General features: G+C 63.4%; 1 protein-coding gene across 1 annotated transcript in view; it reads right to left on the bottom strand.

The window, feature by feature from the left end:
* Positions 1 to 5,667, bottom strand: part of NOTCH1 (notch receptor 1) — a 47,030-nt gene extending 41,363 nt beyond the window's left edge. The window contains exons 1-2 of the mRNA XM_060101976.1: positions 5,419 to 5,667; positions 3,583 to 3,664 (exon numbers count right to left, since the gene is read on the bottom strand). Coding sequence (XP_059957959.1) covers positions 3,583 to 3,664; positions 5,419 to 5,479 — 143 coding nt within the window. The 5' untranslated portion in view covers positions 5,480 to 5,667. The remainder of the gene's footprint in view (positions 1 to 3,582; positions 3,665 to 5,418) is intronic.
* Positions 5,668 to 16,847: the final 11,180 nt, after the last annotated feature.

Raw genomic sequence — 16,847 nt, 5'->3', positions numbered from 1 at the left:
GCAGTGGTTAGGAACACACGCTCTGGAGAAAGAGCTAGGGCCGGGCTCCACTCTGCGCTGTGTGATGCTGGGGCCAAGTGCCACCTTCTCTGTGCTCCGTTACATGCCTGATCCCCATGGTTACGGGGTTGCTCCGAGGCCCACCCACCGTGCTCACCTCCACCTGACACGTCACGTGTTCATGCTGCCTCTCCTGCCCCACACCGGAAAGTGGACTCCACGAGGGCAGGGGCTGTGTCTGCCCTGAGCCCACGGTGCCCAAGTCCAGAGCAGAGCCCAGCACACGACAGGCGCGCAGAACTGCAGATGCAAACAAGGAAGGCACCGATGGGAGCCATCGTGGGCGATAGTCCTCCGAATTGGCCAGCCCCTCCCAGGCAGCGCGCCGGCTCGGGCCCAGCAGGCTGCACCTTTCGGGTTCTCTGAGTTAACTCATTAGCCAACTAAACACTCTCAAATGAGGATCCTGAAACCAGCAGCATCAACTCAAAAGGAGAAGACAGGGAGGAAACGGACCCTTGCCCTGTGCCTGCTGCGTGCCCCGCTTACGCAACCTTATGCATCACCAAGAGATCAATCGTGGGTCAGCCCCGAATGACAGACTGGTTGCGGGGGGCGGGGGGGGGGGGCGGTCTGGATTCAGGTGACCCGATGACCTGAGGTCACGAAGCCACTGGGCGGCAGAGCCAGGCCTCAAATACAGGATCGTCCAAAGCCGAGGGCCACCACACGCTGGCTGGCCGGACTTCCCTCCCAGGTACCCTGGGTACGACGACGGTGCAGCCCACTTCTGCAATCACCTGGAAGACGCCCGGGTAAAATTCTGAGCTTCTCGCAGGCAGGGGGAGCATCTGAGCCATCCTGGAGCCTCAGCTCCCAGCCTAGCACCCAGCAGCAGCCCCCACCACCAACAAGCCTTTCAGACGCACGCTCACCCCACAGATGGCAGCCCCCAGAGGCCTTCCCACACCGCCACCCCAATCAAAAGGAAAGAGAGGGAGCCCACTTCGGTATCTCCTCAGCACTGGTGGGGCGGCACGGGGGCTGGAGACACGCAGAGGGTCGCAAAGACCCGCCTTAGCCTGCCCCCCGGGCCACTAGCCTCCCCCAGCAGCCCCCGGGCCTCCACACACAGCCACTGTCCAGAGACAGCACTCCGCCCATGGGGACACGCAGCCTTCCCACCGCGGCCACTGGCCAGCCAGGCAGCGGCTCTCTGTGACTTCCCGGAGGGCCTTCACACCAACACGAACCTCTTTTTCCCACCCTGAGCCCTGCAGACACCTGACTGGCAGCTTCTGGGGAAGGTTCCTTCTCTTTGGGGTGGAAACAGATGAGTCACCTGCTATTAACGCGCCTGGCACAATGACACCACCGTTTCCCACGCCCTGGCCATGCGGGAGCCAGCAAGTCAACAAGAAAGTCAAGGAACTTTCTGAGGGTCCTGGCTGGATGCTGCCGAGCTAGAACTCACAGCCAGGTCAGCAGGGCTCCAGAAGCCTGCACCCTGACACCTTTGAGGAAAGAAAGTGGCTCCCTCTCAGCTGGGAGAGCAGGGCCTCCCCCATGAGCAGACCTCCCGGGGCCTCCGTGCAACGGTGGGTGATGGGCGAGAGCGGGAAGGCACAGGCCCCGGGGTGGCCGCAGCGCCCCCCAAACTGCCCGGGGAGCCTGGACCCATGCCTTTGCAGAGCCGGGACCGGCCGGCTGGTCGTGGCTCTGATACCCTTGCCTCCCACCCGGGGTGCCCAGTGGTGCGGCCTCTGAGGACGGTGCTTCCGTTCATCTTCCAAGTGGATCTGTGGGGTGTGCACAATGGGGTCTCTGTGTGCTGAGCCCGGCCGGGTGCCAGGCCAGACAGGCAGGCTTCCCGCCAAGGGGGGGGGCAGGGCGCCGGGCCCAAGGGAGGAGAAAGGCCGGCACCACAGCCCTGATCCCTAGCCATCTTGGGGGACAGGACTCCCAAAGTGCCCAGGCTTGGAGAGTGGGAGAGCACGCCCCTGTCCCCTTGAAGTGCCTCACCCTGAGGCCAGCGAGTAAGCTGCAGCAGCCTGTACCCCAAGGCACCCCCTTCCCCGCCCAGGCAACACTCGGCTGGAACATTGGCCCCGGGAGGCCCCGGGCTGTCCCGGCTCCCCGGTCAGACAAGAAGAGACTGCTCCCACTTTCCTCAGCACAGCACTCCCCCCCACCCTCCCAAAGCCCTCTGCAGAAATGTGGAGGTTGCCCCCCGCCCCTACACACAGACACACACACCCCCCAGTGAGCTGAGCGGTCAAGCTGTAGCAGGAGCTCGAGGGGCGGCAGGGAAGGAGTCTGCATTCTGGGAAGCCACGCATAATTAATCACCCAGCATTAATCCACCTCCTCAACAATAGCCACTGCACTTCCACTGAATCCCAGCTGTCGGTCTCTGAATGAAAGGAAACAAGATTTAGGGCATCAAGCGTCGGTGAGGCTCTTCTGCAGGAGAAAAAGGCCCCCAAAAAGCAAAAAAAAAAAAAAAAAAGTAGTGCGCATTCATTAGCGTCTGACAAAGACACAATGCGCTTTGTCCATTAAACTGCTCACAGACCTGCTTAATTGGCTTCAGTCTGGGGAGGGTGGGAGGCAGTGGAAGGAGGGGCTGCTTGCCCACTGGCTGGGCAGCCGTGAACCGGGCTGGGGGTTGTCAAGGGAATGGGTCCTCAGCAGTTGGAATGAGGGCGCGCCACTTGGGCAGCCTGGGGAGGGGGGCGTTTCTCCAGCCGCCAAGCACCTCCTCATTATTCCCATCAGGGACAAACTCAAGTTGAAGGGCATCAGCCACAGCAGAAGAACTTCCCTGAGGCTGACTGGTACCCAGAGGCAGGCGACCAGGCAGTAGATTCTAAGCAGATTACCCGACCACAGACCTCAGTTCACAGCTGAGGACCCAAGGCTGGGAAGGTGAAGGGCCAGCCGGTTAGGAGGCCAGAGCTGCAGATGCCAGGACAGAAACCAAGTTTCTGGCAGGCACTCCCACCCCCGCACCCAACGGAGGTGGGAACAGCCAACAAGCCAACAAGTTCCAACTTCCCTTCCCCAACCTCACCTGAGGCCAGAGAGAAGTAGGCAGGGGAGGCAGAGGGCTGGGAAGGGTGGGTTTGGCTTTGAAATGGTCAGTTTCTGGCTGAGAGGCATCACCTGCCCAGGAGGCGCTCACCTGCCCAGAAGAGGTACACTCTCCGGTTGGCAGGGCGGTGAGGGCTGGGCCTCTCTACAGATGCTCCAGAGCCTCCCCAGAAGGTCAAATTATTTCACAGGGACTTCGGAAAGAAATGGGGTACCAGCGATTCCCACCTAGCTCCCCGGGAGCCTGGGGTGGCCCACAAAGGAGCGCTCCAACCTCTATGGGCCAGGCCAGCTCCACACGCAGCATAATTGCTGGTGATTAAGTAATTGCCAGACTTTGTCCAATAAAACTAGCACGTGACTGCGCCCGGCCTTCTGGGCCATCTCCAGAAGACAATGGCCTAGTGTTCTGTCCCTGCTGGCCCGCCGCAGAAGGCAGGGGCTCTGCTCCGGACAAAGCAACAGGTCCCTGCAGGGGCGCATACTCACACACAGGCCTCGGTGCCGTTGGGAAACACTTCACACTTCCCGCCATTCAAGCAGGTCTCGCCGGGCTGGGAACATCGCAGGCCTGGGGAGAGGCAAAGGGAGACGTCAGCTTGGCCAGCACCCCAAGGGGCACTGCCCACCCCTCACCTCCTGTCATGGGGTTGCTGGGGACCGGGGGCCCCAGGAAGCCTGGCATGAACCCCAAGGGGATTCAACATTCCGCCCAGAGTTCTGGGGTCAGCAGTGGAGGGAGGGGGAGCCCGCTGATGGGGGGCGGGTGGCTAGGTCACGCTCCAAGTGGAGGCGGGGTGGCCTGAGACGCCTTGGGGACAGCAGTGGAGGAAAGCTGGGATGACCCCGGGCCACACTCCCCAAGTTCTCACTCCCCACCCCGTCTTCGCTGCGGACCCTGGCTGGGCTGGGGCCCCTATCCAACCACCAGGATTGTCTTGCTGTTCAAACAAGTTCTTCGAGGGGGCGGCGCTGAGTGGGGGGTGGGCAGCCCTGGCCACACTCAGCTCCTCCGCCCGTGGGAAAATGCGACAGCTGCAAGGCCCGCTGCCCCTCCCGCCAACAAAGCGCCGGCCCGGAGGAATCAGAGCGGCCCATTGTCGCGCCAGGGCCGCCTCCTGGGGCACCGGGACTGCACCCCGGAGACCGGGCCGCGCCTCCACCGACACCCAATACCAGCTCCCCAGGACAGACATCTTCAGTAGCAGCCCCCCCCCACACACACACACCCAGGGGAGGGGGATGAAGATGCTCCATTTGGAAGGAATTCGACCCCATTCCCTGGAAGGGGTCAACTAATCGAGCCCGTGCCTCTCCCTCTTACCAGGGCTATGTAAATTAAGCCCCCCATGGGGGCCGGGGCGGGGTGTGACACCAAACCCTAACTTCAGGAACCAGGGAGCTAATACTCCCTCCAACTTTTAGGGGAAGAGAAGAATTAATCACCATCCGATTCCTCGGAGATCCTCTTGATGTGAAGTGGAGAGAGGAATGACCGCCCCCCACCACGCCGCCCCCCCCCGCAAGGTTTCCAAACTTGAACTCCACGAAGTGCAAGTCCCACCAGCAGCAGCAGTCTTCCGCACACACGCCCGCCCCCCAGAAATTGTGAGCCGGGATGGGGGCAGCGACCCGGTGTGGGGAGGGGACACCGCGGGCGGGGCGGCCAGGAGCCCGGGGACACCTGGGTCCGCGCCCCTCGCCCCGGCCCTGCGCAAACTCTCTCACTCGGGAAGGAGGCCGGGCCCGCCGGGCCCGCCCAACTCCCCTCTGCCCACCACGCCCGGCGGCCGGGTCCGGCAGTGCGGCTCCGTAAAGACCAGCGCGGCACCCCGGACCCCACGCTCCACGCTCCACGCCCCAACATCCGCCCCCGGCGCGGGCAAGAGGCGAAGAGAAAAGATAAATGGCCCCAAAGCAACAGGAAACCAAAACCGACTCGATTCAAATCGAAAAGTAGTAGGCAGCTCGTCCGCCCGCCCCGGTGGCGAGCCCCACGCGCGGCTGGCGAAGGACGAGCCCAGGACTGGGTCTCCCGGGCCCCCAGAGGCCCACGCCCGGCTTCAAACCCGACTTCAAACCCGGCCCCAAACTCGGTTCCAGGAGCAAGCCGCGTGAGTCCGCCCCGATGGGGCAGGCGGAGCGGGGGAGGGTCAGTCCTTCTCCCCGAGCCCGGGATTCCGGCCCCTACCCTGCCCCAGGTCGCCTGGTCCCCCTCCCCACCCTGGCCGCCCGCTCCCAGCCACCCGGGGCGCGCGCCTAGGGCGCCGCCAAAAGTTTCCGAAGGCGCGGAAAGTTGCGGGCTCGCGGCGGGCGGTCGCCTACCTCGTGCGGCGAGCGCGGGCAGCAGCGCCAGGCAGAGCAGGGGCGCCAGGAGAGGCGGCATGCCTGCCCGCCGGCTGCCCGCTGCGCCCGGTGGCGGCCTCCTGCGCCCGGCCGGCGGGGCTCGGGCGCACACGCGCGCTCCGGACTGTCCCACGGGCGGTGGCGGCCCGCTACTGCCCTCTCCTTCCTGGCTGGAGGGCGACGCTGCGCTCTCGCGACCTCGCCGGCCCGTCTCCGCGCCCGCGATCGTTCCTCCGCTGCGCCCGCGCCCCGCGCCCCGCGCCCCGCACCCCGCACCCCTGCGCTCCCTCCCAAGGCCGAGGCACTAGTGAGGCGCTGGGCCGCCGTGCGCTCCGCCCCCGCCCCGCCGACCCCGCCCCCGGGGCCCGCCCCCGCCGATCCCTCCGCAGCCGTCGCCCCCTCGCTGGCCGCGCCCCTTCGCGCGCCTGGACCTGCCCTGCGCCTTCTTGGGGTGGGGCGCGCGTCCCGAACCCGGGTCCTCCGGGGTTGGGGGCCGCGGCGGTGCGGAGCGGGGTCGGGGCCCGGCCCTAGGGACTACTTCTCGTTCGAAAGTTTTCGGAGGCCAAAAGTTTGGTCCGTGGCTGCGGAAGGATCCGGCTCTGTCCTCAGCAGCGCTTGGCGACAATTGACAACGATTTGCATCTCAAAAGCGGAGGAGGCGCGGGGCGAGTGGGGAAAGGGGAGCCTGCGGGAGGCCGTGCCCCGCGAGGAGCTGGGCCCCGGCAGGTGGGGAGGAGCTGCCGAAGCCCCGTCTGGGGGAGCCTGGGAGGCGAGCTCTGGGAGAAGTCGCGCCCTCGGCAGTCCTGGGTGCACCCCTGGCCCGGGGCTCCAATCTCAGGAGCCCGTGGTCACAACTTTAAGCCTCTGAGAGATCGAGCCCAGACACCCGCGGCTGTGGAGGTCGGGGCGCTTGACCCTGAGGGATGGTGGCACCAGGGCCGCAGCCTCTGCAAAGGGTGCTCTGGGTGCCCCCAAGGAAGCATCCTGGGGCCAATGCCTGATGCCTGGCCAGACGGATTGCGCACCAGCTCCCCCAGGAGGGACCCACCTCTAGACGCCCCTTGGTCACTGTCCTACCCCTTCTCGGGCGCCTCCAGCCTAAGGAGCCCGGCAAAGCACCCGTGGGCCGAGCAGACCTGGTGCTAGTGCTCACGCAGCCCTGGGCCCCTCCCACGTGCTCCTTCCAGATGATTTATTTCTCTACCACGATGCCAGATTTGGACATCCTGTGCCAGCCCGGGTTAAGTGCTGGGCGTCCAAAATGCCTGCCATAGACCCTACTAAACCAAATTTTACAGCCTTGCACTGGGTACGGCACCGGCCTGCGTTGGGGGTCGGGGTGGGGGCTTCCTGGAGTAGGTGATACCAGAGGGGAGCCTTAAAGGCTGAGAGGGACCTAGCAAGGTAAAGGGTCCGGGGCAGGAGAACCCTCCGGGATGCAGAAATCCCAGAGGCTGGCTGACAAGCAGCCCTTGCCAGGGAGGCCCAGAGAGGTGGGCAGAGTGGGGTTGCCTGATCGTGGGCAGACCACACACCTGACCCCAACCCGCCCTTCTTGGCACACCTGTTGCTGGGCACTGGTGGCAGCTGGGCTGCTGCTGGGAGCACAGGAGGGACAGCGGTCCAGGCCCCCGGGCAGCTGCTACTGGAGCCACCCTGGCCCGCCGCCCCCCAGAAGCTGGCGGCGCTTCTCAGAGCCTGGGGTAACTTCTCTTGGGGTCAGGGCCCAGGAGAGGAGGCGTCTGGAGACAGCAGAGATGTTTATAGAATGGCAGCCAGGCAGCCTGGAGGAGCAGATTTTCCGTAGAAGGAAGAGGGGGGTTGCGAAGTCTCTCCATACCTCCCTCCAGCTCACAGTCTCAGGGCTCTGCACACCACAGCCACTTCGTCTCCCAGGGATGGACTGAGGACCTCAGGCCAGGCACTCCTCCGGGGCCATTGCCTGTGTGTCCTCCATCGGAGCTAGCGTCTCTGCCGATAGGCCCCAGGCCGAAAGTGAAGGCCCACCCAGCCCTGGCTTGGGAGCAAGTTCTCACCCTTCCGTCAAGGGGCAGCCCTGGCGGAGGGCGCTTGGGAGGAGGAGAGTCTTACCTGGGTCTGCCCGGCTGTGCCCAGTGCCCTGGGCCTCTGCCCAGGAGCTGGGCGTTCTCATTAGCCCATGGTAGACAGCGCAGCTAGGCCTCCCAAGCTTCTAAGCCCTGTGCCACCTGCTTCCTGGGATATCCCATGGGCAACCGGGGCCCCCCCAGGAGACCCTGGGAAAGCCAGAAGTGCCTGGGGCTGGGGAGGGGCTTGTGTGGGGCCAAGGACAGGGCCTGGGCTGGGCCTCCCTCCCCTCCAGACCCTGGCAAGTGGGCACGGAGCTTTTTCATTCACAAATTCACAAATTAGGCCGGGGATCTCTGGCCTCCCCTTCTCCTCTCTTGATCAAGCTTCCCAGGCCACGGGGTTTGAGGGAGGTGAGGACTGGGGGTCCCCATGGCCTGGACCCTGGAGACCTTCTCTTACAGGATGGGCAGCCTAGGGGCAGCACTGGCTGGGGCATGTTGGGGAAGACAAGGAGGAACAGGGAGGGGAGGGGGATTTGGGGTGCTGGCCGCTTCCAGAGCCCAGTGGGAGGGTGGGGCCTGGGATGGCCAGAAGTTGAATCAGGGTGCGGCAATGGGACACCACTTGGGGCTTCCTGCCTGGCTTACGTTGGGCGCCGGAGCCAGGTTCGCAGGGAAGTCCCCTGCACAGGCCGCTGAAGGCAGAGCCCCCGAGCTGTCGGAAGGGCCTGGGACCAGTGGGGGTGAGGCTGCAGGTCCGGCCCCCAGAGCTGAGTGTCTAGCGGCCACTTTCTTCTCCGGGGTCCAGCTCGCCGGGCTCCGAGGGGGAGACGGCCCTCACGCTCGACACCCCAGGCTGAGCTGGGTCAGTTCCCCTGTCTCTTGCCTCCAGAGATACAGGGATGCCATCGTCAGGATGGGCTGAGCTGACGTTGGCCCATTCCTGCCCCGCAAAGAAAACCCACCCGAGCCCCCTCCTACAGGGGGTCCAAAATGACTTGGCCTGCTTGGTGGGTGGGGGGAGCATGTTTAAAGCTCCCCCCGATTCTAAGGCGCAGCCAGGCTGAGACTCCTGGTCCCGGGGCCCCAGCTCCTCTCTTTCCTACAGTGGTTGTTCTTGGCACTTCAGATGCGCCCCTGTGACCCCCGCAGCCCGGGGGTCGGGGTAGCGTGATGCGCGTGACGTTTCCGAGACGCTGTGACAAGACTGGTTCTGGGTCACCCAGGTCCCCGCCTGGCTCTTCAGCAGGCAGATGGGCTCCGGAAGCCTGTGGCAGGCTGTCTGTGACCACGACAGGGCTGCTCCTGCCCTGCCCTCGTGTGCTGCTCCCAGCTTGGTGTGGGTGACGGCGGCCCTGAGGCAGAGGAGACAGGGTGTCAGGAGGAGGGGTGAGGGCTCGGGGGCGGGCCTGAGAGTGGGGGGCCTGTGATGGGCACACCGGCCTGACCGGGTCGGGGGCAGACCAGCCAGGGCAGCTGTGGGGCGATTCCAGAACACCAGGGGTAGGGCTCGTCCACCTTTGGAAGTTAATTGTCAAACGTATCTGAACTGCTTGCAAAGAGAGAGCCCAGGGGCCTGAGACGTGTCCAGCCTCCTACCCCACCACAGCCAGGCCCAGGCCCGGCACCGGACTCTGTGACCAGCAGGCCCACTGAGGGACCATCACTGCTCCCCGGGCTCAGTCTCCTCCACTATCAAGAGATTTCCAAAGTCCTGTCTACCTTTTTCTACTTGAAACCAAGCCAGAACACCTCCAGAGGTTTGAGTGTTTTTCCCGGACGTGGTTTCAGTGGCTGTGTGGCGTGGCTTCAGGTGGACGGGCCAGGGCTGGCTCCCCAGCCCCCTGTGCTGGACCCCGGGCTGGGCGTCCCTGTGCGCTTGCGCGTGGAAGCTCCGCTAGTTCCTCGATGTTCTTGCCCAAGGTGGGATTCAGGCCGACGTTGGAGGGCTTCCCCTCATCCTGAGAAGGGAAGGGGCAGGCTGGGGTCTAGAGTTTGCTTTCCTGCCCGCCCTCGCCCCCAAGCAGCGATCCACTGTCGCCCAGGCCCGGATGTGCACCCACCTGTCTGTGCTGGGAGTGGGCCGGTTGGGGCCACCTGCAGGTGCCGGCATTTCCCCTGGGCCAGCTTTGCCAGGCCTGATGGGGGAGGATCCCTGGTGCCCTGCATCCCAGGCCACCTGCAGTGGGTCAGTTCCCCGCTCTGCTGTCTGCGTATCATGTCCTCTGCTGAAATGACCCCACCCTCATCAGCCTTCTCCTCCTCCGGGAAGCTGTCACAGAGCCCCGGGGCCTCCCAACTCCTGCACCATCATACGGTATTCCTTGGGGGGTGCGGTCCCGGATGTAGGGACCTGTCACTGTGTGTCCTGGCCCCTCCACCAGATGCAGACTGACCCATGGCTAACAGACAGCTCCATAATGCGGGACCCTGCCCCAGGCCCTGCCCTGCTGAGGGTCCTGACCATCTGTCACCCACAGTGGTCACTCCTTGGAAGCCCCAAGGCCTCTTGGCAGCTCAGGGCCAGGAAGCAGGTTGGCTGTGAGCCCCGCTGCTGCCCACGAAGCCCAGGAAGGAACGTCAGCATCCCAGAGGCAGGCACAGAGCCTGGGGAGCGTGTTGCCCAGGCAAGTCCCCTGACAGGTAGCTGCCGCCCTGAGCAGGTGAGCCGATGCAGCCCAGCTGGTGTGGGCTCCGAGGGCCACAGGACTGGCCCTGGTCCTTGTCATTTGAGGAATGGGCTGTGGGGCAGCCAGAGGAGCACAGGCCCTGGCAGAGACCACCTGCTTCTCCCCAGGAACCCCTGGACTAACTGCTCAGGGCACTGACCCCAACAGCAGGGGGCCCTGGGCCTGGTCTCCCAAGCTCTGAGAAGGAGAGGCCTGCCTGGACCTCTCCAGGCCCCCCTGACCCCCTCAGCTGCCCACAGAGCCTGGGCGGAACTGGGCCTGGGGTTGGATCACTCAGGGTTCAGTGGCCCACCTCTGGGTGCCCCTGAGGGGCAGCCGGCCTCAGAGGAGGAAGAGCCTGCCCAGACTCCAGGGCACTCCAGGCTGGGCCTGCTGAAATCAAGGAGGGACCCCGGTGGGGCGGGGCAGGGCAGGGCAGGGCTCGAGCTGACCTCTCCTGGCAGGGGCTGGCAGAGGGGCTGCAGCAGGGACGCTGTCACCGTGCCCGCTTTATGCACACTCATGCTCTGAGGGGGCTGTGGAGCCCAGCCTGGGTCTGGGTCTCCCCCTCCCACCCCGGGGGGATCCTGGGACCCCTGCAGAGCTGGCTGAGAGTGAGGCTGGCTCTGGGGAGCTTCCACCCAGCCTGGCCCTGCTGGCTGCAGCTCAGAACTTTCTCCAAAGAGAAAGGGCCCCGAGGGGGCTGGGGTGGGGGGGAACTGCTTGGCCCCATCCCTCAAGCTTCAGTAGGAGCCTCTGCAGACCTGAGTCACTCACCCAGGGAAGAGCCAGCCAGGCTCCCTCCTCCCCCCCTTCCTTCTTTCCTTCCTTCCTCCTTCCCTCCCTTCTCCCTCCTTCCCTCCTTCCCTTTCTTCCTTTCCGGGGTTAAAAATAGCTGGAAATTACCTTCTAAAAAAAGTCCATTTTTATTTTTATAGGGAAGGTATAGGCTTCTCACAGCAAACTCTTTCTGCCCCAGCGGGAATTGCTGGAAGGAAGCCAGTAGTCCCCGCAGACCGTTTGTCCCCCGCACTCTCTGCACCACGCCCCCATCCCCACCGGCTGCCCTGTCCCCGAGGCGGGCCTTCCGCGGGGAGCCTCAGCCCCTCAGCAAGTTTCTCAGGGCCGCCTGGGTTTCTTCCCATTTGCTCCAGACACATTTAAACATGTCTAGGGCTTCCCCCTCCCCCATCCTCCCCCCAGCGGCCCCCTGTTACAAAGAAAACGGGCCTGGAAATCAGGGTTTGGGTTACAGGGAGCACAGGGAATCGCGTTCCCGAGGTAAACGGAGCACAGGCATTAGCAGGTACGGCACATCTGTGAGTTATTTTCACGTCTCCAGGGGGAAGGGAAAAAACCCCAACAATCCTTAAGTAAGACCAGAATTCTTCTATATTTCTGCCTTGACAGCTAAGGAAAAAATTTGCCAAAAACCAGAGGCGCTGCTGAGTGTTGGCGTGGGAATGTTAGTTTAGTCAGAGACTTGCTCTGGGCCATTTAAATAAAAACAGGCACTTTGGTGGCAAATGCCAGTGGGCCGAGCCTGCGACTGGAGCTTCTGCGATCCAGAGGGGCTTTTGCAACCCCCTCTCGCGTCCCTTTTTCTTGGGCCTTTCCAGCCCCCTTATCTTCATAATCAGCATCTTGTGGGTAAACATTCATTGCAATAATTCTCAAAACTCAGCAAGGAAAGCCGCCTTTCACGTGGCCGCAGCTGGAGAGAGGACCGCTCAGCCGTCGGAGCTGCCCCAGGGGCCTGCAGCCGCTGGAGGGTCTTTGCACAGCATAAATCAGAGCGACGATCACTCAGGCACGGGGAGGATAAACATGCTTCAGCGCTGTGGGAACCAGCAGGCCGCGATGGGATTAGCTTGCAGGTTCCCAGGGGCGCACGTCGTTTGTGGGGGGGGCACCGCCCCTCCTCACCTCCATGGGACCTGCCGGGGTGTCTACTGTGTGCTGAGCATCTGCGTGGGCACCCGTGAGGCTGGGGTGAAGGGCCTCATGGGTTTTTTTCCCTCTTTGGTTCCCACGCATCTCGTGGAAGGAAAGCTGGTTCCCATGCCTGTGGGCAGGGCTGAGAAGGGGCGACAGGGGCCCAGGGCTCTGCTAGTGCCCTGCCGGGGGAGTGTGGGGGAAGTTCTCCCTCGGCCACCACCCCCGCTGTGCAGGGCACTGGGGAAGGGGGGCGCCTCAGCACCTCCCTGAGGACCCTGACTCGCGGGCGGGTCCCTCCTTCCTTCCCCAGAGCTGGGGGTCCTGAGTATGCTTGGGCTAACGTCCGTTCCTCACTTAGAAGAGCAAGGCTTGGGGTTAAGTCAAGGGGAGAACCGTGACGCAAAGCAGACGCCATCGGCGTGGAGACCCCGGTGCTCTGCCCCCGCAGCCTGGGAGCCTGGCAACGCCGGGGGCGGGGAGAGGCCTTATCACTCCGACGCCCGACCCCGGCGGCTGCAGGGGGCCGGCGGGTCCCAAAGGACCTGAGGCGGTGTGCCATCCATCCATCCGCCCATCTGTCTGTCCCGTGCCTGGGCCCCTCACCGGGCTGGGGCTGCGACCCCCAGGCAGCAGTTACACACCCGGGGTCAGCGCCAGGAGGCCACCTGAGCCCCTCCCTCTTCCACCGGCTGAGGCTGGCCCGCGGCCCAGCTGACCCCCAGCTGAGAAATGGACCAGCGCCCGGAGCACAGGGATGCCATGGCAGGGGGTTAAGCCGGGGTTTGAGAAGACGGGTGCCCTGGCCGGGGAGGCGAGAGGGCCTTTCGTGGGCTCAGAGGACACCGCTCCTTCCCGGTTGTGTGACGGGGCTGGCGGGAGGCGAGCGCTGGGTGCCGCTGGGCGAGGTCAGCTCAGGAGGCTTCTCTGAGGAGGCGACGGGGAGGTGGGGGGCGCAGAGACCCCAGGAAGTGAGGGACGTCTGGGCAGAGCGGCCCCAGCACACCCCACTCTGCTCCCACGGGGACCGGCCACGGGTGCCGAGGGCTCGCTTGTGCCTTTAGCCTGGCGGCCCACGGCGGGCCTTGGGAATAAAATCGGACAAGTCCGACATCGCCCACCGGCCCAGTCTCCCTCACTGTGCCCGGCTCTGCCCGCCGGGAGCAGCTCCTCATTTGTCACTCGCCACTCGTGGGTGTTATGAGCTGAATTGTGTGCCCCAAAGATGCATCGGGTAGTTTCCTCCTGGAGCCCATGGATGTGACCTTACTTGGAAATAGGGTTTTTGCAGATGTGATCAAGTTAAAATGCCGTCAGACTGGAGTATGGTGTCACCCATCCAGTGACCGGTGTCCTGAGAAGAGGGAATTTTGGACCTGGGAGCAGCCCCCGTGAAGACAGACGCAGAGATCAGGGTGATGCAGCCACAAGCCCAGGAACGCCGAGGACTGCCAGCCACCGGCAGGAGCTGGGAGAGGCAGGAAGGACCCTCTTCTAGAGCCTCCGACACCTCGATCTCGGACTTCTGGCCAGGAGACTAACACAAGGGGTTTGAACTCAGAGAAAAATGGTTTCTGAACTTCACAAGCTTTGCACAAGGCTGTGTGAAGTTGACCAAAGGGGGGCTGGCGGCGAGGTGAGTTGGGGCGTCTCGGGGTCCCGCTTCCTCGGGAAGGAGCAAGTGAGGTTTGCCACCTCCACGCCCACTGGCGGGCACGTGGCTACAGCAGGTCCCTCTTTAGATGAAACAACGTGATGAGAGGCCTTGCTGTCTGTTAGATCGTGGGGTGGGACTCGGCTTGTCACAGCTGGCGGGGAGAGCACCGCTCTGGTCCGCCCTGCCCACTGGCTCTCTGGTGGCTAAAGGGCTCTGTTCTGTGCCCACTGGTCCATGGTGCTGGGCCTATCCCCCCTCAGGCCGGGAGATGACCCGCCGCCTCCACAGGGTGCGAACACTCTGCTAAAATGCGACAACGACGCTGAAACTTGAACTTGCTCGGTCCCCAGACTCAGACTCCAACTGGCAAACTGTGCTGTGTTTGCACCACTGCGTACATCCAAGCCCGTGGGCTCAGCGTTTCCGAAGAAAGGACAAAACAACCCAGAGGGATTCGTGTGGGTTACAAACATCCCAAGTTGGCTTTAAAGTGGAAACTAAATCAGGGTGGGTTCACGTTCCCTGTGACTCAGGTGAAAAGTGAGGACGGAGCATGTCTCTAGGCCCCTCTGAGTCCTTTCTTCTGGGCGTTTCTTCCCAAGGGAGACGGCTGAGGGGTCCTCAAAGGAGCCGTGCTTCCTGTTTCTGCAGAATGAGGAAAACGGTTGCTTCTCAAATCTTCTGGGCCTTGCTCGGGCCCCCAGGCGGCTGACCTCGGTCCTTGCGTGCGACTCCTCCATTTAACTGAAGGTGCGGTAAGGGAGCTGGGTGCGCGGGGCACACAGCCTGCTCTTCTGAGACCCAGTGTCCCAGCCCAGTGAGCGGGGACTGAGACCACATCTTGGCCTTTTCTCAGTCAGTTCATCTTCTCGTGCAAAGGTGGGCGATTTTGGTTCCAAAGGAGACTCTGGACCACAGGGAGGCGGCCCCCGTGGAGTGGCCCAGGCCCTGCTCGCAGACCCCGCAGGGGGGCAGGGGGGGCCTGTCTGGGAGGTTCTGGAAGAAGGGGCCCTCCTCCCCTGCCGCGCACGGCCCAGAAAGGCACCAGCCCCGAGGACATGTGCGGGACCCCGGGAGACAGAGGGACAGGCCTGAGATTTGGACCAGCGTCCCACTGGGAGGTGGTGGGGACCAGCGCCCGTCTCCCCGAGGCCCTTGTCAACGCCCCGCACCACTGATTTCCGCCCTTCACCCCCTCACGTGCTGCTCAGTCCTGAACTGGGCCCTGGGGTGATGGACACCCCTGGCCTGTGTCCCGAGAGGCCCCCCAAGAAGGGAGGTGCTGTGAGATTCGGGGAGGCCAGTCTCTGCTGGAGCTGCACCCGGGGCGGGGGCGGGGACAGCCTTCCCACCCCACGCCCAGCGGGAGGCCCCATTTCCTTGGAGCCCAGAGCCAGGAAACGGCTTCGCTCCATGGACCCCTTCCAACGGGACCGACCCAGCCCCCTGGGGACCCTCGTCCAGACACAGCAGGGGCAGGAGGGCAGTGATCCTGAGAGCCACACAGGCCGGGGCAGGGGACCCAGGGACCTGGAGGGGCACAGCCAGGGAGAGGCCCAGGGAGGGCCAGGTCTTCTGACCCGGCATCCTCCTCTTGGTCACAGCTGAGCCAGCGGCCTCTGAGCTTCCCAAGAGGGGAAACCAAGGCAGAGAAGCCGGGGGCTGGGGCCACTCTTGTAGGCGGGTCGTGGGTGGCCTGGGCCTCTCTGCTTCTGTGGCAAAGCAACATTATTTTTTCACTTCGAGGCCAGTGAAGGAAAAACAAAATGTTTGTGTTTACTGGTTACATCTTTTCACACAAGTGAAAATGCCTCATCCCCCACCCCGTCACAAAAATTCAGACAAAATCAACAAGCGTAGCGAAGGAAGTTACATTGCAGGCAACCCCAGCAGAGGCCGCGGGTTTTTTTGTTTTTGTTTTTTATTTCTTTAATTTTTACTGAAGTATAGTAGATTTACGATGTTGGAAGCCGTGTTTTAAATGCATCTGGGGGCTTCTTTCCGCCTTTGTTAGAGTCCACAGTGTAGACTGTTTTGGGGTGGAGGCCCCTCCACTCTCGGGGTTCCCCTCCTGGGAGCCTCTGCAACCCTGCACTCCGACCTCTGGGCCCGCCTTTATGGTTAGACGTCGTGGTTATTTTCATGAGTCTTCACCCACTGGATCGGGATTTGCTCCTGAGGACAGGGCTTGGGTGGGACCAATTGCCTGGGGTCCACAGAGCCTGACGCAGTGTAGACGCTCAATCCCGGAGCGCCAGTCCTATGAGCAAGTATAAACTGGGGACTTTCTGAGCCAGCGCACGGCGGCCCCCACCTCCCACCCCGTGGTCCGCTCTCCGGCCCCTTACCTGTGGTCACACCCCTGTAGCCCAGGTCTTCTGCATCTCAAGGTCAGGAAAGCTCTGGGTTCTGGGCGGGCTGGATGGAACAGGGAACTAAAAACCACGACAAGCTGTGTCCCAAAGTCCTTGAGTCTCTTGGGGACATCCTGTGACCCAGCTGTGGGGGAGGGCCCTGTGGCCTGGCTGTGGCCATGGTCAGAGTCCCCATGGCCAGGGTGAGTGAGGGCACATGTTGGGGGGCGGTGCTATTTTCCTTGGCCGGTGGAGCTCATCTGAGACGCCATGCCCTCAGGGGCTGGCCCAAGACACACTGCTTCCTCAGTGGAGGCTGTCGTGGGCTGGAGGGGACCCCGAGGCCCATGTTCCCCATGCCCTTCCCTGGACCTTGGGTGTTCTATTCCAGCATCTCCCCGGCGACCTGGCATCCCAGGAGCTGAGGGAAGACTCCTGAGAGCCTCACCGGAGGTGCCGTGGGTGCCGGGAGCAGAGGCATTCTCCAGGCCAAAGCCCACTGTAGCTGTCCTGTTGCACGAGTGTGTGTGTTCATATAGAAAAACAGTTTAGGGACCTCCCTGGTGGCGCAGTGGTTAAGAATCCGCCTGCCAATGCAGGGGACACGGGTTCGAGCCCTGGTCCGGGAAGATCCCACACGCCGCGGAGCAACTAAGCCCATACGCCACAACTACTGAGCCTGCACTCTAGAGCCCGTGAGCCACAACTACTGAAGCCAGTGTGCCTAGAGCCCGTGCTCCACAAG

This window comes from Mesoplodon densirostris, chromosome 6 (genome assembly GCF_025265405.1).
Source record: "Mesoplodon densirostris isolate mMesDen1 chromosome 6, mMesDen1 primary haplotype, whole genome shotgun sequence".
NCBI classification, from domain to species: Eukaryota; Metazoa; Chordata; class Mammalia; order Artiodactyla; family Ziphiidae; genus Mesoplodon; species Mesoplodon densirostris.
The sequence above is the reverse complement of the archived record's forward strand: the minus strand, read 5'-3'. Positions and strand labels throughout refer to the sequence as shown.